Genomic DNA, 23,205 nt, shown 5'->3' on the forward strand with positions numbered 1-23,205 from the left:
CCAGTGTCTGCTCGTCTTTCTGCAGGTCTGCACGCGCAGAGGACGCAGTTCCTCACACCGGATCAGCTCACCACAATCGCTTGCAGCCCACTGGAATAGTTGCGCACCACCGGTCACAGCCAGTAAATGCTCCTCAGCGACCCTGTCCACTGGCTGCTTCCACACATGGTGCCAGTGTCTGCTCGTCTTTCTGCAAGTCTGAACTCGCGGGGGCCGCGGTTCCTCACACCGGATCAACTCACCACGATCGCTTGCAGCCCACCGGAATCATATTATTTCTGTCAGGTATATCTTAACCTCCACTGCATTCGTTGTTTTCTGCTTTCCAGGCCGCAAGCAGTCCCCTGCCATCCCACAGCAACCGTGGGTTCTGGTGCTGGCGCTATTTGTCTCCGGCGCGTTCAGCTTGTTTGGGGGAGATCAGTGCATAATCTGCACTAGGATTTTGTCGGATATTTGTGGGTGACACCGGAGCTTTCTCAGTTAGCTGCCATCTTGTTTCTAGGCAAGCTCCGACCCCATTAGGAATCATTATTAAAAGCTTTTAAGTATTCTTACATTATGAATTGCAATTTGCTAATTGTGATTCTGTAAGAATCACAATTAGGGATTCACAATTCCTAACTATTGTACAAGTGGCCTTTAGTCCGAAGACTAGTTTTGGTATCAGTGGATGGGGGAGGGGGTGGGGTTCGAAAAGCAAAACAACCAAATCAAAAAGTAAGCACTAATATTTCCTGGGGAGATGAGCTACAATTGTTTCCCAAAATCAGTAATAAACCACTGCAGAAGAAATGTTGCTGTTCTTAGTGTAAATAAAAAAAGGTCCCTTTTGTGAGAAGAGCTGTCCTACTGATTTGAATATCAATGTCCTAAACAAGTTAATCTGATAGATTTCACCCTGGTTTGAAAAGACTGGCTGAATATTTTTTCTTGTCAGATTTCTTTCATTGGATAATGTAAACAATTTTGCCTGACCTACAGCATGTGATTATTAAACCTACATTAACTGTTAATTGGGTGCTTGAATGGGGGTACTTATACAAATGTATGCATATTTTTATTTACTATTTCTGAAGAGTTTATTAAGATTTGTTCTGGGACTCAATGATGGCTACATTTTTTATTGGAGGTCGAGGTTATGGCTCGATATTCAAAGATCAAACAATCCCTTTGGCGACTACAGGAAGTACACACGTGAGTTTTGAAGTCATTTAGACATTAATTCTTCACTTTCTGACATCTCTTTCGAGGGAGAAGGAGCGCTGATCTTAGCATTGATGTCAGTTGGTGAGTCTTCCTACTTTTGATGAACAAAGGGTTCTTTTTGTGTGAACATAAATGCATTTCAGTCCTAGAGAGGCCTTGGATCACTTTTTTTTTAATCAAAGGAGACCACACTGATGCGATGTCCGTTTTAATGTGTCAAACTCTTCCAGGGTGAAGTGTCTTAAAAGCCTCATCTATGCAGAGGGTCGGGATCGGGATACTCACTCTTTTCCCGCTGAAGACTTTACATGGCCTTAGGCAAAGATACAGCCAATAGTCACTGGAGGGGATGATTGTTTCTGCCAGCAGCAGTGGACTTTGACTGTGTCGAATGTACTGTTCTTTAAAGAGAAGAGGCCCTTTCCTCAATAAGACGCATAGAAGTCAGGGATGCCCTTTATAATTTCTTCTATTTTACAAGACAGCAGAGAGGCACGGCTTTGCTCATAAGCGTATATACACTTCTTCCAAATGTAATGCAAGATCAAACTGCCATTTGTTTGTGTGCAACTTCTATTAAACTGATCAATCAACAGTACCGAAAGTAGGAGGTTCCATCTATTAGCTTGTTGAGGCTCCAGGAGAACCTCGGGCCATGCTTGGAGGACCTTCACAAGCCCTAAGATCTGCAAACATACTTTGAGGAAGCAATACAATTGTGTTCCAGTAAAGGAGTGGACCTCTGACATTGATTCCTGTCTGGATGAAAAGAATCGATCAACGATGCTGGTGGAGGATGTCTGCAACGCTGCTCATGGTGCATTGGTAGAGCACTGAAGACTTACGAGGGACTGGTGGCAGGGCCTAAATCACATCTGAATTATATTCTGGTGCCTGAGGCACTCCATGCTAGAACAACTAGAATGTTTTTAAATAGTCTAAGCCTGGGATCATCCAGTTGAGTTCATCCCTTTGAAAACAAAACAAGCATGTAGACAGGAAGTTGAAACAACCAAAATAACTTACGCATGAACCAGCGATCAAAACCAAGGACTTGACTGTCTTTGAAGCCTAGCCTCTGCAGAGGTTTTCAGAGGTAAGTAAACTGAGAGTGAGATGCATGACAGCAGGAGGGTGGTTCGTGTAGAGGTAGAAACACATAACTAAAAAACATTCCAAGCAGCATGCATCAGTGGAGAATGGAACTTAAATGTGATGCACACAAAAGAAGATCATAGGGCAGGGCGAGCGTAAATTGAAGGATGTACATGTGGCTTTGTCTCACCACAAAGAGCAGAAGCAAATTCAATCATATGGGTTATATACATTGTTGGAATGGTGGGAGGTGGATGGAAGTTCTTTGATAATCTCTTTTCTGGCAGGTATTATTTTTAAATTCTTTAGGTCTGTATTAAATGAAAATACATAGCCGTTTGGGAGCCTTAAATATTAGAATCCTGACATTTACAGGCAAGTCTGAGTTAAGTGATGTATACAGGGCACAATGCTTTACATTCATGGCATGTGCAGCCCTGCAAGATATTTCTGTGGCACAGCAGCACAACTGTCATCAATGCAACAAGCGCTTTTGTTCTAGCCCTGGGGCTGTCAGGCGATCGCTGCACTCCAGATACGCATGTCTTTTGCTAACCAACTGTGGAGCAGGCATAGCACCGACCTTGCTTGAAATGGGCACATGGCACCCCGGCAATGCAGGGCTGTGGTAACTATTACGAAGCAGATTTCATGAAACAGATGTGCAGTCAAAGATGGGCATTTGCTTAAGAAAGTCCTTGATTATCAATCCAAACAGCTACTGCCTTTACAAATACCAAAAGCAGTTTGCTTTGGCAATGCCTTTCCTTCCAGTTGTTGGTCTAATCTGCGATACTCCTGCTGTGATATGGCCTACTTAACTTGTCAGATTGTATTAACGGAGGTTTTAACTTGTTCCCTGATCTGTTATGTCACCTGTCGCAATGCATTTTTTCAAGTGAATTTTTTTAGGAATTTTAACAGAACAGACAGAATTACAAATAAAATAACTTTTTTTTTCCTTCATAGTCTACAATCATAGTTAAAAAAACAACACTGCCGTGAAAATATTGTCTGTTACATTAATATGAGCTGTTGCTATCGCTTTCCGATGATATACTGCCACACAAGCATTAGATGGGGTTATACTCTGGAACGGCACAGCAGCCTGTGCTAAAGCATACAGACATTAGGCGGTAACACCGCCAGACCGACTTATTTTTTATAAAGCATTTGATTCAAATGTGTGGTGAACTTCCCCCCATAGAATCCTACTTTTGCAGTATATTGGTTTAACGACGGCATATTATGGTGTTGCATACTTAATACTAGAAACAGTATAGAATATGATAGGCGTCAGACCATATGATGTTGATACCTCAATTCTACTTCCATTTTTAGGACATTATTTACTCTCTTTTTACGCAGTTTTTCAGCTACGTTATGTGGGAGACCTAGGTGGTGCATGCCACTAGGGGACACACACATTGTTCTGGCTTGTACTGCTAGTTCGGCTTTCGTGGTACTACTGTGAGGTAATGGTATAGCGATAAAGGTGTTGTAGTGGTGACACCATCCATTGACAGAGTGCAAGGAATATGAAGTGACCCCCCATAACACTCACCTCACCCTACTTTTTCAGGTTATACCATTCTGCACTGAAGCTTAAAAAAAGCTGCCATGTGCAACAAAACGGTTAAATGCAGTAGCCTCACTGACTGACTTTCTTCACAAAATTTTTCTAGGGGAGGACATTCTTCTACAAACCTTCGTCCAATAACCACACATTTAAAACATAGGAAGCTCGCATTGCTGTGATATTCAAATACACACAAATTTAGCTTCCAACTGATCCTACATGACTAGGCACTAAAAGTTTGCTCGCCATACAGCCACAGACTTCAGTCACATAAGCAAATCTTTCCTGGTTGTGCAGCACTTAACCACTGCAGCATCTGTCACCAGGCCTTCGCCGCACTCACTTGCTCAAGCTTCCCTCCTTGTATACTCTGTGGGTACATCTTTGAGGTTCTCCTTGTTTCAGTTCATCAGACGTAGACCCTTTACACCTACAAGCGCCAACAACTGTGTCCCAGATAGTCTGCATTACTGTTTTAAAATGTATTTGAAAAGCCATTAGGTCAGGCTAGCATTTGGAGTCCTGACCAAAATATATCATAAAATATATATTTTTAAAAAAAAAGCTTCTGCAGAGTAGAAAATTAAGGCTATCTATACAATGCATACATAGGATAAAGGATCTGAGGTGTCACCCTTCAGTGGACTTTTCAGCTGTAAAATAATCCCTCATGCACTGAAATGCAAGCACTCCGTACAAGGTGGGTGATGCACTAAACTGCTTGTTGTGTCATCATAATTCGGTGTACTTGTGACGTAGAAAATAGTCCCTCATGCAAAGAAATGCAAGGAAAAATGAAGGCGAGATCTACAACAAACTACCTATAGAATGAGGTGAGGAGTCAAAGCGTACTCTATTTCTATATTAAAGAATTGGTAACAACAGGTTTTCGACAGCTGCGAAGCCATATCTAAGAACCACCTTGGTTCACCTTTCTCTGTACTTGCGAGATCTGGGTCAGTAGCAGACAGCCCGACTTCCTGCAGACAGCCCGACTTCCTGCTGACAGCCACTTACAGATATCTTCCAAGCCTAGCAATAGGGCTTTCAGAAATTGCATTTCGGCTGCTATCTTGCTTGCCATTTACCCGTTTGTTCACTCATCACACTTGTCAACACTACAAGTGGCTACTTAAGTCCAGCAGGCACACGCCATCGCTGCTACTTGTAGATACGTTTTCATGAGGATCCTAGCAGATTTCCAAAAAGCACAGTCAAGACAAATAAAAAATAAACTGCATTTATAGATATATTTTGTGGTTCCAAGGTTCGCCGGGTCTAGGCACATAGATACAATGGGAAATGTTCCTCCTGTCAAAAGAGAGACTTAATCACCAAGTTTTTGGCTCACCTAAATTGAGATTGGGTGCACCTAAGCGTCCCATGCCTTCATCCCGACTAATAGAACCAGGATCTGCCAGCATTTGTGCCCGCGTGGGGAATTTAGAACTGCAGAAATTCAGTAGTATGGCATCATTTTCGCAATTCTAGGTTTCAGCGCAGCAAGGAGGCTGTGAAGAGGAAGGTCGACCTACAAAATGCATGCTCACCACAAACTTGAAATTGTGTAAGTATTAAACATTTCTGCTTGGCATCCAAGAAATGCAGGTAAAGTAGTGTTAAGGTGGAAAACAAAACACTCATAGTTCAGTGGGGTAAAGGAAAAGGTTTCTTCCTAGGGAAAAATAAAGTTTGTGGTGCAAATGAAGGAATCAGCCAAACTTGTTAAGCCAAACTTGCTCATGCAGAGTGCCTGTGGCACTTAGCCTAGTGGATGTCGAATATTTATACGAAAATCGTTTCTCGAAATTACCAAAATGATGCGTAGAGAGCTGAAGTTTTCCCAAAAACAATTTTAACTATTTGTTATCCTATTGTTTATTTATTTATTTTTTTAAACAACTTTTATTGACAGATTGCACACAAGGCGCAGCACTCTGCATTCCGGAGAAAACTGCAAACAAGTAGACAACATCAGATGATTGGCAATCTATACATCATTTGAAACAGAACATTTCCCCGCTCCACACCCTCACCGCCCTCCACCCCCCCTACTGCCAACTCCCCCCTCCCGGATCCCACCCTAACCCACTGCACAATATCGTCTCATTCTTAAAGAATTCTCATGTATAAATCCGTGTACACAATTCCTCAAATTTGGCCCCCTCACACCATTCCCGTGCATTCTTCTTGTTCTACTGGTGGTTCTAGCCATGGACCCCTATATTCCGCCCATCGTTTCCATATTTTGTAGTGCTTCCTAGGGCAGCCCGGTCCTCAAAAATAGGGCGCTCCAGCCCCATACAAAAATCTAGCCCCTTCTTCCACACCAGTACTGGAGGAGCCCGTGGATCTTTCCAGGCCTGTGCCACATCTCTCTTGGCGATGGTGAGGCCCAACAACAACAGATGCCTTTTATATATGTTACCTCCCACCCCTTCTAATACATGTAGGAGGTCTAATTGTGGAGTAGGGGGAAGTTCCCACCCCAACACCTCAGACAAACAGTCCCACAACCCCTTCCAGAACCTGGCCAAAACACTACAGCTCCATACCGTGTGAAATAAGGTGCCCACCTCTGGGCCACATCTCAGACAGTCTGGAGACTCAATCAGACCCACCCGCCACAGTCTCTCCCTAGTGTAATAAGCTCTGTGAAGGTATTTAAATTGGATGAGTCTTAGGCGCATTGCAATGGCTGCAACTCTGGGGGCTGCAAGGGCTTCCCGCCAATCTTCCTCTTCCAGCGCTCAAACGTCCCTTTCCCAGGATTCCCTCAATTTGTGTAGGGAGGAAGAACAGTGTGTAACTAGGGTCTGGTATATGAGAGAGATTTTCTGGTCTTCTAGATCGCCCATAAATACCTTCGCTTCAAGTGGGCTAGATTCGGGTAAGGAGTGTAGTCCCTCCAGACTAGGTTTGATGGCGCGGCGGAATTGTAAATATTTAAAGAATTGAGTCCGAGGCATGCCGTATTCCTCGCTAAGATCCTGAAATGATTTAAGGGCCGCGCCGGTCATTACATTATCCAAAGTTGAAATTCCTATGCAGTCTCAGCCTCGGAAGCCCTGCAAGGACGCCAGTGCCGGCAGACGACCATTATGCCATAGGGGGGTCTCCTCAGTTAGCATACCCCACCATCCCATACGACGCAGCGCCTGCCTCCAGATCTAGAATACTACCTGGGTAGCCTGTGGCAATCTCTTCCTCAACCTCACAGAGTATAGAATTGTGTGTAGAGTATCGGACCCCATGAGATGTCGCTCCAGAGCATACGCAGGGTCCCGCCTATCCCCATACCAACATTCTTTCAGGATCAGGAGATGGGACACCTGATAGTACGAGAGGATATCGGACGTTGCCAGCCCTCCACAGTACGATCCTATTTGTTTTTTAATTCTTTGGTCATTAACATTTTGTACAATCAAGGACGGGTGGGTTATTTATGGTTTCTTTCATGCCTTACATTTTTATATCTGGCCTACAGTCTGCTAGTCACGTTTGTTCAAAAAAATTCATAATAAAAAGCACACACCCACACATATATATTACCTACTGGCAGTCGCTAGTAGAGAGTTATAGTTGGGACCTAGTTTCCAAAGGAAAGTGTTTTTGTTTTGCTAATAACTTTGGCGCAGTTTGACGAATCTTCACAACATTTTCAAAAATAGTTTGCCACTCACTTCAGCTGCTGTCTTGAAAGTTTTGGGGTAATTATTTCAAGCTCTGGCCTAAGAAAAGGGTCAGTCCCAAAACGCGTTTTGCCCATGCAATTTCTTATAGGGATTTTAGACACGACTATAGTCCTAACTTCTGAATGGATTTACTCCAAATTTGGCAGAAAGCTAGGGGGTCAATTAGGATGGCGGCACTAGCGGTGCTGGGACTGGCCGCCAGTGGTGCGGCAGTCTAGCCCTGGCGATTAGGATGCCACCGCCACCATGGAGGTGGCATCCTCCATTCCCATTCCTCCATTCCCAGCATTGTGGCGGGCGGTGCCTGCCACAATGCTGGGAATGCACTGCGTGCATTGTCATGCACAAGGTGACAGGCACCACGAGGTGCCTGCCACCATGTCCATGACAATGCACATGTCATATGCACCCCCCCAATACCCTGGAGACCAGCAACGGGTCCCCGAAAGCAAAATCTGCATGTCTAACCGTGACGGGAATGTTTCCACCCCCAAACTAATATGGATAGCGGTGCCCAGGAAGTGGTGGCAGCCATCTTGGGACCTGGACTCATCAAGTCCCAAGAAAAAAGGCAAAAACAAACACACAAGGAGGGCAGGGTAGGAATACCCTGACCCCCTAGGCCTGGGGGTGGGGCCCTACAGTGAACCCCACCTGGGCCCCAAAACATTTTTTTTTATTTTCTTGCAAATTCGCAGAAGACTTGTGGAGGAAAAAAAGAACAATTACATTCTCCTGCGCTTGGTTTTTGTACGCCCCCCAGGTGGGCCAGTTACCAGTGGGGGTTGGGGGGGGGGGATGGGGCAGGGGTTAAACAATACATATATATTTGGGAGAGGAGAGTGCATTACGCCCACCCCATGTCATTTTGACCCTGAGAACCCCATCCACCAGAGCCCAGCTGAGTTTGGGAAAAAGGGAGAGGAGGACACGCAGCCCCAACCCAATCTCAAGTGGGCAGGGAAAAAGATAAAAGATTGCTCCTGCCCACAGGGAGCAGCATTTTTAGCTGTTCCTTGCAGGCGAGAGCAAGGGAGATGGCTGTAGAACCCACAGCCCAGAACATAGTGTGGTGGGTGCCATGGGTGGGCACCAACCATTTGTTGGCCGTGCCCAGGGGATGGGGTCCCCGGGGCCAAAATCGTCCTGGGGAGGGGGGGCTGCGTGCCCCCTTCCCCTTTTTGCAGCCAAAGGCCATGCGCAGTATGGGCTTGGTTGCAGTCGGGGTTGGCCATAGGGCTTGGCCATGTGGCCGAGCATCCACTGTGTCCGGTCAGAGGCCATGCACAGCGTGGGGCTGGCTGCAGGCCCTGTGGCCAACCCACAGCTGTGCACGGCCCAAGACCGAGCGCACAAGTGGTTGGATTAGCATATAGTAATCAAATATTACTTTACATTAAAAAACTCCTAGAAATTCACTGGAAACAACAATGGTTACAGAAACATTATAGTTAAGAAATGGCATTATAAAACGGTAGAAATTTGATGAAAAAAACAAAAATTACATGGACGTTATAGTTAGGAAATAGAATTTTGAAAAAAATAGAAATTCTCTAACCAAAGGTTACAGGGATGTTATAGTTAGGTTGAGATTTTACACGCCTAAAAGCATAGAAATTCCGCAGTTATAGTTATCTCAAGAAATTAGAACTTGTGCCCTAAGGTAACTAAAACTCGCACCCTCACCATGTATTGCTAATTATCCACACATCAATCAATTAAACATTTATAGAGTAATGCAAATCACCCATGAGGGTCCCAGGGCGCTGGAGCGGGTTGCTGCTGCGTGGAGGTTTGATCATTTAAACCATCAGGTCTTTAGTTCTCTTTTGAATTGCTGGAGTGACGGTGCGGTCCTGAGGTACAAGGGGAGGTTGCTCCAAGCCTTGGCTGCCAGGTACGAGAACAAGCGTCCTCTGCTGCTGGCTCAACGGATCTGTGAGCAATCTGCGAGGGAGAGGGAAACTAATCGAAGGTTTCTGGTCAGTTGGTGGTCAGGCGTTTGTTGATGTATGCTTGCCCTTCGTTGTGCAGGGCCTTGTAGGCATGGGGTGTTATCTTGAACTGGCATCTCTTCTGAATCGGGAGCCAGTGTAGTTTTTTAAGATGTGGTGTGATGTGGGTCCTTCTGGGGAGGGTGAGTATGAGTCTTGCTGCTGATTTCTGTATTGTCTGGAGTCTCTTCAGGAGGCATGCGATTCCTACGTAGAGCATGTTCCCGTAGTCCAGTCTGCTGGTCATGAGACCTCCTTCTGGTGTCTGCTGGGAGCCACCTGAAGATCTTGCAGAGCATCCGAAGGGTGTGGAAGCAGGCGGTTGAGACTGCGTTGACTTGCCTCTCCATGGATAGTTTGCTATCCAGGATGATACTGAAGTTGCGGGCGTGGTCTGTTGCGGCAGGGGGGGGGATATGAAGAGCTCTGTGTGTCGTCATGCATTGGTCCATGGCGAGGTGTTGTTTTCAAAAATGACGACTTCCGTTTTTTCGGTGCTGAGTTGGAGCCAATTGTCCTTCATCCAGTCAGTGATGTTCATCATGCATCTGTGAAAGTTAGCTTTAGTGGTGGAGGGATCTTTGGACAGTAAGAGGATGAGCAGTGTGTTGTTGGCATAGGAGATGATGTTGAGTCTGTGTGTTCTGACGGTGGTGACCAGGGGGATCATGTAGGTGTTGAAGAGGGTTGGGCTATGGGATGATCCTTGGGGACTCTGCAGATGATCTTCTTGGGCTCTGAAGTAAACCGTGGGAGGCGGATCCCATGGGTTCTGCTGGTGAGGTAAGAGGCGATCCATTTGAGGGCTTTTCCTTGAATCCCGATGTGATTGAGTCTGTTGATCAGGCTGTGGTGGGAGATAGTGTCAAACATGGCGGACAAGCCCAAGAGGAGTTGCTGTTTCTCCACTGTCCAGAAGGGCTCTGATGTAATCTGTGTCTGTGATCATGGCTGTCTCGCTGCTGGGGTTAGCTTGAAATCCAGACTGGGTGGGGTCCAGGAGGTTGTGGTCTTCTAGGTGTTTGAGTTGCTGGTTGATCACTTTCTCAAGGACTTTTTCTGAGTAGGGGAGCAGAAAGCTGGGCTGGTAGATCTTCATTTCGGCTGGGTGGGTAGATGTATTTTTCAGGAGGGGCCTCACTTCAGCATGTTTTCTGTCCTCAGTTTTCATAGATGGCTGAGATCTTGTTGTAGAGGAAGTCTGCAAGGTTGTCGCACAGTTCCTGGGAGGAGTGGTGTCATTCTTGGTGGCTGCGGGAATGGTGAAATCCTTCACAATGACGAAGAGTTCTTTGCCGTGGTTTGCACTGGCTTTGCTGCTGTCTACTAGGGTGACCTTCTTGGTTTCTTCAGGAGGTGGTAGTATTGATTCAGAGTGAACCTGAAGGCTGTATGGTTTTCTGTCTTTTGCTGATTCAGGGTCATGTGTAGAGTCTTGGAGTTGGTTAACGGAGAGTGTCGTTCCACTTGTTTGTTTCCCATCTCTTCGTGTAGATCTGAGGGGTATGGTGCTGGGGTGGGTGGGTCCCGAGATGGTCTGAAGTGTACGCTTTGGTGGTTGGACCAGGTGAGTGGTGTTGTGTGGATGTACCTGACTGTCGGTGGAGGTGAAGATGGGGTTGAGCATATGTCCTGTGACGTGGGTAGGGAGCCATGATGAGCTGCATGAAGCAGATGTTGCTCATGCTTCCCAGTAGGTTGGTGGAGTTGGCATCGCTGGGCTAATCGCAGTGGAAATTGAAGTCCCCTAGGAAGATGTAGTGCTAGGAGTCGATTGCAAGCAAGGCAATGGGTTTTGGGATGTCATTGCTGAAGCTGGTTCAGAAAAGGGGGTGGTGATGAACAGAGTATCTGAATTAAGCAGACCACTCTTACCCAGTCCAAAGATCAGGGCTTGATCCATCACCGTTATTTAGCTCACTGCCCCATCCCAGCTCAGAACCTGGCTATATGCAAATTAGTCTGTCCCTGGCCCAGTGCATCATGGGAACAGGGCAGACCAAACTACCAAGCCAATTCTTCACCAGAAAGGAGACAAGCTACCGGGGACCGGTTTCTGGCATTTCAGCCTCATCGGCCCGGCTTGCTTGAATCCTGATGGAGCAGTGAGCAAGGGACTCATGTCTGAGTATACCCTGCCACACCTATAGTGGCCAAAAACGATTCAGAAAAGGGGGTGGTGATGAACAGAGTGTCTGAATTAAGCAGACCACTCTTACCCAGTCCAAAGATCAGGGCTTGATCCATCACCGTTATTTAGCTCACTGCCCCATCCCAGCTCAGAACCTGGCTATATGCAAATTAGTCTGTCCCTGGCCCAGTGCATCATGGGAACAGGGCAGACCAAACTACCAAGCCAATTCTTCACCAGAAAGGAGACAAGCTACCGGGGACCGGTTTCTGGCATTTCAGCCTCATCGGCCCGGCTTGCTTGAATCCTGATGGAGCAGTGAGCAAGGGACTCATGTCTGAGTATACCCTGCCACACCTATAGTGGCCAAAAACGATTCAGAAAAGGGGGTGGTGATGAACAGAGTGTCTGAATTAAGCAGACCACTCTTACCCAGTCCAAAGATCAGGGCTTGATCCATCACCGTTATTTAGCTCACTGCCCCATCCCAGCTCAGAACCTGGCTATATGCAAATTAGTCTGTCCCTGGCCCAGTACATCATGGGAACAGGGCAGACCAAACTACCAAGCCAATTCTTCACCAGAAAGGAGACAAGCTACCGGGGACCGGTTTCTGGCATTTCAGCCTCATCGGCCCGGCTTGCTTGAATCCTGATGGAGCAGTGAGCAAGGGACTCATGTCTGAGTATACCCTGCCACACCTATAGTGGCCAAAAACGATTCAGAAAAGGGGGTGGTGATGAACAGAGTGTCTGAATTAAGCAGACCACTCTTACCCAGTCCAAAGATCAGGGCTTGATCCATCACCGTTATTTAGCTCACTGCGCCATCCCAGCTCAGAACCTGGCTATATGCAAATTAGTCTGTCCCTGGCCCAGTGCATCATGGGAACAGGGCAGACCAAACTACCAAGCCAATTCTTCACCAGAAAGGAGACAAGCTACCGGGGACCGGTTTCTGGCATTTCAGCCTCGTCGGCCCGGCTTGCTTGAATCCTGATGGAGCAGTGAGCAAGGGACTCATGTCTGAGTATACCCTGCCACACCTATAGTGGCCAAAAACGATTCAGAAAATGGGGTGGTGATGACCCCTTGTTGTTAATATTGCTGAAGCTGGGGCATGGTCCTGGTGGTTTGAGGGCAAGAGTACCTCTGATGGCTCTTTTTCCATCTGTGTGAAGTTGAAATGTTCAATTACTTGTGTCGGGTAGTCAGGGGATGTCAGGTAGCGGATAGTGTCCCTGTAACTGATGACTATTCCTCCGTGGTGTTTGTTGGTTCTGTCCCAATGTGTTTTCTTGTAACCTTTGGGGATGGTGGCGGCGGTGTCTGGTGGGGAGGCAGGGTTTAGTCAGGTTTGTGTGAGGAAGATGGCGTCTGGGGTGAGGCAGGAGATCATGTCCCAGACCTCCGTGGCGTGTTTCCCGAGTGAACGTAAGTTGAGGAGGATGAGTATAACTCTTTACTATGCATGCGAAATCAACGCTTTCCATTACAACATGGCTGTTACAACGACTGCGCTGTTACCACGCGAACCAGTACATCGCAAATTATTACAACGATTTGCTGTAGGGGGCACAGTGGATTTAGGAATAGTATTATTTACTATTCCTACTCTAGTTTGTGCATCAGCAGGGAAGGTATTGTATTGTAAATCCAAAACCAGCGCGCCCCCTACAGCAAGTCGTTTTAATGACTTGCGATGTAGTGGTGCGCGTGGTAACAACGCAGTCATTGTAACAATCGCGTTGTAATGGTACTGCGTTGTGGAGACAGGGTTGTAAATGCGGTTTCCCAGGAGGATACACTTGAGTTGTGACGTGATGTCTCGGATGATATCGCGGGTGCGGCTGTGTTTGCGGTGTCGCTGACTGCTTTGGTGCTGAAGGTGAGGCGGCAGTGTTGGCAGAAGAGTGGTCCTCTGGTGGTGCACGGGGATGTGCGACAGCAGTGGTTGTTGGTGCATCCTGGGTCCAGGAGGTCAGCGGGGTGTACTGTTGTCGGGTGGAAGGGCCAGGGGTTCTGGCGCTGGGCGTGGAAGGGTGCCGATGCGGCCTCCATTATGTAGGTCCTGTGAGTAGGGAGGTTCGCTGGAAGTCAGTGGATGGGGCTAAGCGGGAGGCAGGAAAACGGGCAGCAGGTTGAAGTGGCAAATTGAAAAAAACAGTGAGAAAACAGGACTGAAAGCAGTCGGAACCACTTAAACAACACAAGGAAAGTGGTAAAAAAACGAGGCTGGAGGAAGCTCTTGCAAAAACAGGGGAAAAGGTGGGAGAAACAGTAAAAATGAGACAGAAAAAAAAAAGGAGGAAGCACTTGGAAAAACGGGAGAAAACGAAGGAGAAAGCAGTAAAAGTGAGGCAAAAAGCAAGAGGAAGCATTTAGAAAAACGGGGGGAGTGAAGGAAGGAGAAAGCAATAAAACGAGGCAAATGCAGGAGAGAGCGATGAAGCAGCACATGAGAACTGGACCTGGGACCTGCTCAATGGGGTCACGCTGCAGTGTTGTTTAAGTAGGTCCTGAGAGGAGGGAGGGGCAGTGGGAGGAGCTAGGTGGGAGCCAGGAAAATGGGCAGCAGGCAGGAACAGCAAATGGAAAAAACAAGGTAGAAGCAATAAAAAAACAAGCATTTGCAATGCAATAGGTCTCGCATTTGCGAGAGTTTGAGCTATTTTTATTGTAAATGACTGCCTTTTATTTGTGTTTTGCTTTTTGAAACATAAATAAAAGTCATTGTCATTTACAATGTCAATAGGGCAAACTCGTGTAAATGCGAAACCTATTGCATTGCAAATGCTTGTTGTTACCGAAAAGCCCTTTCCACAGCGCATACTGGCTCTTTTAACGTTACACACAAAAACAAACAAGTATAGGTAAAGCATGAGATGGCTTTGTGTTACCAAAAGCACAATACTCCATCACTGGAATTATAATCAACATAGTGGCAGAACTTAAATCCCAATGACAGGAGTCAGGAGGCCGCACAAGGAACATATTAACCTGTAATGATGTGCTAGAATCTATTGGAGGAATATGGTTAAAGACCAGTGTGCACACTGATGAGAGGCATGTGAGTCCAGAACAGCGTCTCCTATGAATGAGCAGTTCTCATCAGTGCTATTCTCATTGTTGGCATCGGCACTAGTCTCATTGGTATCATCAGTGCTATTCTCATAGTTGTCATCGGCACTAGTCCCATTGGTATCATCATCACTATTTTCATTGTTGGCATCTGCACAAGTCCCATTGGTATCATCAGCGCTATTCTCATTGTTGTCATCGGCACCATTCCCATTGGTATCATCAGAGCTATTCTCATTGTTGGCATCGGCACTAGTCCCATTGGTATCATCAGCGCTATTCTCATTGTTGGCATGGGCACTAGTCCCATTGGTATCATTAGCGCTATTCTCATTGTTGGCACCGGCACTAGTCCCATTGTTATCATCAGTGCTATTGTCATTGTTGGCATCGGCACTTGTCCCATTGGTATCATCAGCACTATTCTCATTGTTGTCATGGGCACTAGTCCCATTGGTATCATCAGCGCTTTTCTCTTTGATGGCATCTGCACAAGTCCCATTGGTATCATCAGCGCTATTCTCATTGTTGGCATGGGCACTAGTCCCATTGGTATCATCAGCGGTATTCTCATTGTTGGCATCGGCACTAGTCCCATTGGTCTCATCAGCGCAATTCTCATTGTTGTCATGGGTACTAGTCCCATTGTTATCATCAGTGCTATTCTCATTGTTGGCATGGGCACTAGTCCAATTGTTATCATCAGAGCTATTCTCATTGTTGGCATCGGCACTAGTCCCATTGGTATCATCAGTGCAATTCTCATTGTTGGCATCTGCACAAGTCCCATTGGTATCATCAGCGCTATTCTCATTGTTGTCATGGGCACTAGTCCCATTGGTATCATCAGCGGTATTCTCATTGTTGGCATCGGCACTAGTCCCATTGGTCTCATCAGCGCTATTCTCATTGTTGTCATGGGTACTAGTCCCATTGTTATCATCAGTGCTATTCTCATTGTTGGCATCGGCACTAGTCCCATTGTTATCATCAGTGCTATTCTCATTGTTGTCAGGAGCACCATTCCCTGTAACAGTCACCAGAGTGTAAGGTCCATGGCCAGCTGCATATCTGATGGTCACTGATTTACATTGGTAAAAAGCTTCTGCTCCGGTCCACCCCGCCTGTAGCACAGCGCCTCACTGTGAGGACAGAGGGTGAGGTGTTAAGAATCAGAGAAAAGACAACGCGCCAGCAAGAAAGCACATGAGGCACATTCGGGCTAATGAAGTGTCTGAGACCAATGGAATAGGAGGCAAAGAAACACAGAAGGCAACGCATCTCCAAAAAGATCAAACAATAGGAACTGGTGAGTGCACACTTCCAGCTGCACTCACAGTTTTAATTGCATTTACATAGCACTTACTACCCGTGGCGAGGCGTCGAGTTATGCATGACATACTAAATAGCCCACAGTCCCTCTCAGAAGTCACCCCACTTACATTTACTGTCACTACCTTCAAACTTGTACAGAGCTCTGCAGTCTTTTAATATGGCTCGCACTACTGCACCACGCTTCCCTTCTGAAATGGATCCCAAAAAAAAGAAGCCTGCGAGCGTGCACGCGCCACTGCGAGCCATGTGGTTTCAATTATCGTGCCCGTGTCTGGGCACGATAATTGAAACCACATGATGGCCGGTGCTCGTAACAGACACCAATAGGCCGTGGGCGGAGCAACGCGCCCGCCTTTGGCCTATTGATTGCTGACTTTCATTACAAGAGGCACACAAAGGCCAATAGCGGGCCGCAAAAGCACACGCACAAGCGTGTGCGATTCCTAGGTAAGTCTCTCAAACCCCGTTTTTCACCTACTAAATGTCTTGCGCTGCAGAGCAACGCTAGGCGCGAGACCTAACAAGGCAGAAAGCAGGAGGAAGCACTTACAAAAAAAAGGAAAAAGCAGTGAACAAACAAAAAACGTAGTAAAGGAAAGAGAAAGCAGTAAAACGGTGCAAAAGCAGGAGAGAGCGATGCCGCAGCACTGGAGAGCTGGGCTTGGGACCACATATTACATCAGTAAGGACATGTTGTATAACATTAAGAATATCACTCAAACATTTGCAATAAAATTATTCATGAGAAAACTGTTCATGGCGAGGGTGGGAGTTCCTGTTGAAAATTACGAATTCTTTGTGGAATTTGGTGCTCTCTGCTTTGAAATATATTGCATGTTTTTGACTTGGTAAATTATGGAAGGTTTATTCGGATGAAATTCACCAACAGAAAACTTCAGGGGTGCTGCAATTACAGCAGTGCTCTGAATGCCGACCACTGGTCAAACAGAAGTCTGAGCATTTACCAGCCCACTCAAAATCAGGGCCTAAATTACTGAAAAACGATTTACTTGAATAGCCAACAGTGGGCCTGTGCATTTTCAATTCAGATAGCTACTTTGAGAAATTTGCGCCATGCGATCTTCAGGAGGACATCAATTCACCTTTTCCTTAAAATGCCATTAGAAGCTAGCTGTCACCCAAGTAATTGGTTTGGATATGTTCCGCCCAACAAACCAAAAACCCAATAACCCATAAATAATTACGTTGAAGGTTCAAAAGTACTTTGTGACACAAATATTTCTTAAAATGTCTTACCAACATTTCACAGTTTGTTACATTTCGTTTTAATAATATATCACACCACTAAGTTGCGATACATCATCTGATAAACAATATACCCTAGTGTATGTTGGATAGGGGCTGACCCATTTGCTACTCTCTGTTATAGTGTAGTAAATGAAACTGCACTGAATAAGATAATTTTACATCACAAAAATGTGTTTTAACCAATTCCTAATCCACCAATCACTGCTTCGAATTAGATTTTCATGTTTAGGGTTTCGTTTTGCGATTTTAATGAATCTGTTTCTTCAGGCAGATCTCAAACTACAAGATGTTTTCTTTGAAAAGCCCGTGCTCCCATAACAAGCAGAGTCCTTCTGTACATCTAATACTGTAGTGTTGGGTCAGCCGTCAGATCAACTGATCTGTCACAAAGTACTCTACAATTAGGTACACTGTTACTTTCAAATTTATATCTAAATTATCAGAATAATTTAGTGATATACTTATGGGCATTCATAATTCAGATAATGGAATATGGTATACGGATTCCTAAAAAGTGCTTTGATTAACAAATTGGATAGGGAAGGGAGGGAAACAGGGAGAGAAAGTAGTAGTATAACAAGTAGGTGTTCCATTTTTTCAGAAGTGGATGAGGCCGTGTGAATCTCGCAGACTTGCAGGAGGAGTGTGTGTGCCAGAGGATTGGGGCTAGAAGAGAGAAGCTTTGACTGCCCTCTCTTTCCCAGAAGTGTCTTGTCATTGCCTGAGGAACTGAAAGGCTCTGGAGGACTGTACTTGGTGATCGCATTACAGAGATGGGAAAGGTTGTTGTCATCAAGACCTTTGTGGTTTCTGTAAAGAGATTTGAACTTAAGAGAACGAGGGTGGCAGTTTTGACAATGCAAACATAATGTGCACTGTCAAGACTATATAGAATGACAACTATAAAAAAAACGCTTAAAACAGAAAAGGTACAAAAGGCAAGAGAATTCGGAGGAGGAAGCATTTCTTTCACCCTTTAATTAGCGGATTTTTCTGTATTTTGAAGGGCAACTTTGTCAGCAAACCATACAGCTCGATTTCAGATAGTTAATATTGAATGGAATTCACAGCCAAGAGAATCTGGCCAGAAGAATTGAAGGTCGGCCGACTGATGAGTGCCGAGAAAGATTTCAGTCTTTGCCCGCAAATGGCACACTTATTTTGCTGTCATTCATCCTTGAAATGTTTTTATGCACATGGTGATTGATGGGGAAGGCAAATAGAAGTTGAACGATCATCACATATCTTTCGCAGCCCAGTACACGGAAGCAGTCTTTGAAGGCAGGCATTGCCTTCATTAGCTTATTTACGGCAAAAGACAGAGGGAAAACACACGCCATTCCATTTCTCCTACTTCAGTCAACGTTGTGCAAAAGACTTATGGCCCCAATTGAAGACCGATAAGTTACCAAAAATAATCTGCAAAAGCCCTTGTCACACTTGGTTACCATGTAGCATAGCATCTCACTTATCGAAGGACCCCCATTTTCCATGAATATACAATGCTTAAATGCCCACTTACTGCTTCTGGCTAGTTGCAAATGATCACTATATATTGTGTGAATGTAAGGCGTTCACTTGCAAAGACTGGGCATTGTACATAAGTCCACCTTTATGACAAGTTAAAGTGATAATTCACATCCTAATTGTATTTTATATAAAGATTAAAAACAGCAGCCTGTTAAAGACCGAGAGCAGTAAGACAGGTTCAAGGCGTTACGCCTCCGCCACTATCTTTTGCTCTTTGAAACAGCATTAATATTATAACTGTATATGTACATAAGCGTTGACTAAGGATGCCATTTTGAGCACCTCATACTCACTTATCACTGGAGATGCTGCAGTCTATCACAGTCCGCTTGCTGGTATTCACTATTATGAACGGCAGCTGGATTGTCGAATTTAACGCGGGTGTACCTTGGGACTGCTGTTCGTTTCGTTGGTTTCTTTGCACAAGATTTTTAAAAGCTATTTGCTGTAAATGATAAGACAAAAAGGTAATCAGCAGAAATATTAAATACTTGTTCATTATTCATGCACTTTGATTTCAGTTCCATGAGGTTATATAGCCTTCCATGCTGTAAACCTTGTTATGGTAAGAATGTTGAGGTTATATCACCCAGAATTACCCAAACTGGGAAGGGGGTACAGTAAAGAAGTGTTGTGGTTTACAGCACTATTATCTATTTTGACCCTTGAAATGAGGAATAACCGAATAAATTGGTGTTCACAAACCTATTTCTGCAGTTTTTTCATCATTTAGGGCACTTTGCTATGCAGATATATTCCAACTGTTTTTCATTTTCAGTGTGTCCAGAAATGTCTCGGAGTTGCAGGCTTTCTTCCCAACTTGTAAGCTGCATTTGGGCTGAACCCCATGTGTCTGCTTGCAAAGAGATTTCCACTGCACTTGCTGTGAAGTTCTATTTATGGTGTGTGATCATTTCCCGATCCATATAACTCAAAATTACATAAAATACGGACTATAATGCTCACATGTTAACAAGTATTAATTTTACTTCAAAACTATCAAGAGTCATGGCAATTGATTGAACTTCATTCATAGCACAGTTGTTCTTTTAATCATAAAAAAATGGCTTATTGGTGACATATTGAAGAATAGGCCAAAGGATATATCTGTGATACATAATTTATTGTTCACCTTTTCAGAAAAAATGTTTAGCTTTATTGGTAAATATGTTTTTATGATCTGCAGACGGTGAAGCTGCCATCAGACCATATGTAATCGAAAAGCGTTTTAAGAAGCAGTATTGAAGAAGGGGTTTAAGTTATGCCTACATGCTGATCATCCACTCAACAAGCTTCTCATTGAGGAGGTGGTGTGTGGTCTGCCACTGAAAAACAGAGTTTGGTATTACAAGTTTTGCCCTGTGAGAAGCCTTTGATCAAAACAGTAGGTCTGAGCTGGTTCGGGTGAAAACCTAATGAAAACGCTATAGGCTTAATTGGGTCACTGGGAAAAGTTATGTCAGATGCAATACCTCTGGTCTGTTTATTATGGAAAGTTACAATAAAAGGCAGTAACTTATTTTTTGTGAGAAACATATCTCAGTAGCAAGAGACCTTTATGGGTGGATTGTTATTAAACTGTGCTTAAACCTGAAGACATACATTTTGTTACATGGGCGTTTACAGAGTATCAAGGGAGGCAACGGCTTGAGTATTGGCTACATCTCTTGCAAACACTGGGGGCAGAAGACTGGCACAGTCAGAATCCTTGTTATCTTAGGTGTGATGTGTATATTGCTTTGCCAACAATAATTTTGTACATATTTGTAGTTTTATGACTGTATTCCCGAAGGTTGAGCTATGGGAAACCATTTGGTCAAAACAGTAGGTCTGAAATGGTTTTGGTGTAAAGCCAATGACAGAGACTTTCGGCCTGAATGATTCATTAGTAAAGGTTATGTCAAACGCAATAGGTCTGATCGGTTTATTTAGAAGGATTATTTAAAAAGTCAATAGGCCTGAATCATTTGTTGTTAAAAAAAATGTGATAAAACCAGTAGGTATTGGAGGGTGAATTGTTATTACACGGTGTTGAAGGGAGTAGATGGGTATTTTCGTTACATGGACTCTCACAGATCACCCTATCAGGCAAAAACTTTGGTGTTAACCTATTTCAAGAGGTTTGGATATTGCATCCCAAATGGAATTTTGCACATATATGTCAATTTATGACTGATGGTTGCCTTCACTTCAGCTCAATAGAGTTGTCCAGAGTTGGTTACGGCAGTCAAGACAATAATAAAGGCTAGAGGCCCGAAGGGGTAATTTGAAATCTTAATTCAGATGCCACATGTTATGTTATAGGGTATTTGTAAAGCGTACGGCTACTCCTGAGAGTGTCCCGGCACTGACTTGACCCCATAGACAGAACAGTGTACACATCGGCGGGTGCTTCATCTAATGTTGAAAAAGCCAAGTTTTTAGCTTTCTCCTAAAGTGAAGGAGAACTTGCACCTGTCTCAGGGAGGGCGCCAGGCTATTCCATAGCTTTAAGGCCGCAACTTGGAAAGAGTATCCGCCCATACGCGCACGAGCAAACTTAGGCACGATCGACAACCTCTGAGGTGAGGACCGCAAGGTTCTGGATGGTGCATAGGGCTGAATTCTGTTCCTGATATATGGGGCCCGTATGTTGTGAAAGGCCTTAAAGGCCAGTACCAGGGCCTTAAAATTAACCCTCTTTCGCACCAGGAGCCAGTGCAGGGACATCAAATGAGGCGTTATGTGTGTCCTCGGGTCAGGTGACTGGGGCCTCGGACAGACATTATTTATTGCATGCCACTGTATCCCACTATATTAGGATGAGTTGGGCGCCACAACACATTAAACCACAGCAACATGAGCTGGTATACCTGGTACACTGCATGGGGGCAGGGGGTCACTTAGTACGCTGGCTGTATACAGGGATTAGAACGCATGCGGCACTGTCCCTTACCACATTACGGTCTGGTCGCAAGACACTGGGGAGGAAATTACAGACGCTACATGGCGGGTGATCCTGGAACATCCAAAAAGGGTCTCACGAAATGTGAAATTTAAATTCATCCAAACTATGGTCCTTCATAGAGCATACCTCACCCCGGAGAGAATACACCGGATGTTTCCAGACGCCCCCCATCATTGCCCGCGATGCAGGGTGGATGAGGTGGGCCTCCTACATATGCTTAGGACATGCCCACAGCTGGGCAACTATTGGAGGGAGATATGCCAGACAATAGGAGAGGTTTCGCAGATACGGGTTAAGGAGTGCGCCTTATATTGTTTAGTGGGAGCTCGCCCACGTCCCAAGTCGCTAAAAACCAAACTAAGATTTGTAGATCTTGCCCTCATTTTGGCAATCAGGACGATTACGATGAGATGGAAATCCCCAAGAGCACCTAGGGTAGAGACTTGGCGGACGGAAGTGGTGAGGTGGGGCCGAGCAGAATGCATTACCCTTAGAAAAGAGGAAGAGGGCGGGAGGCGGAAAATTTCCATGGCAATGGATTGGGAGGTTATGCTAATGGAGTTAGACAGTTTAGACCTACCGCTGCCCCAAAGCGAATGACCGCACATTATATACTGAGTGAAGAGGGCCGCGTATAACAGACGCTAAGATGGAACAGATATGTTTATGTATGTTTTTATTGATTATTCTGGAATGAGAGTGGTCATCACCGTGGAGCGGAGACTGAATTGTCGGGAGACTATCAACACCTGGGACTGGAGGGTGAGGGAGGGATTGTTGGGGAGGGAATGGGTGGGTATGGGATATGCCCTGTCACTGACGGATGACTCCGATACCGTGCATTTATCCATACATATACGGTCTGGTTAAAGTGATACTGTCCTTTATTACGGAATGGGGTAAAATTGAAAAATCGTGATGTATTAAATGCCCAATACTTAATGATGTATGCTTTTGCCCTGAATGTACAATCACGAATAAAGTTTTTGGAAAAAAAAAATGTGTGTCCTCGGGTCAACCATAAGAACGGCCCTTGCTGCCGCATTTTGTACCACCTGCAGGCGGCCGAGTAGGTAATCAGGGAGGCCTAGGTACAGAACATAAACGTAGTCCAACCTTGATATTATAAGGGTGGGCTTGGACCACAGTTTTCCTATGCGAAACTGGAAGTAGGGGGAGGAAGTTCCTCATCGTTTTCAGTAGCCCAAAACATGTGCCTGCCACTGCTTGGACCTGGGACTTCATGGACATGTCCGCATCCCATTTCACCCCAAGGTTTTTTACAGTGGTGACTGGGCTGGCCGGGGGGACATCTCCTGGGGCCAAAATTGGCGCCATTCC

At 45.2% G+C, this 23,205-nt stretch overlaps 1 protein-coding gene across 11 annotated transcripts in view; it reads right to left on the reverse strand.

Moving 5' to 3' along the window:
• The window catches only part of TFDP2 (transcription factor Dp-2), a 626,881-nt gene that overhangs the window by 94,512 nt on the left and 509,164 nt on the right, over nucleotides 1-23,205 (reverse strand). For all 11 annotated transcript variants that reach the window (XM_078666407.1, XM_078666406.1, XM_078666405.1 and 8 more), the window contains one exon: nucleotides 19,211-19,362. In XM_078666407.1, the coding sequence (XP_078522533.1) occupies nucleotides 19,211-19,362 (152 nt within the window). The remainder of the gene's footprint in view (nucleotides 1-19,210; nucleotides 19,363-23,205) is intronic.

The sequence above is a fragment of the Lissotriton helveticus genome, chromosome 11 (genome assembly GCF_964261635.1).
Source record: "Lissotriton helveticus chromosome 11, aLisHel1.1, whole genome shotgun sequence".
In the NCBI taxonomy this organism is placed as follows: Eukaryota; Metazoa; Chordata; class Amphibia; order Caudata; family Salamandridae; genus Lissotriton; species Lissotriton helveticus.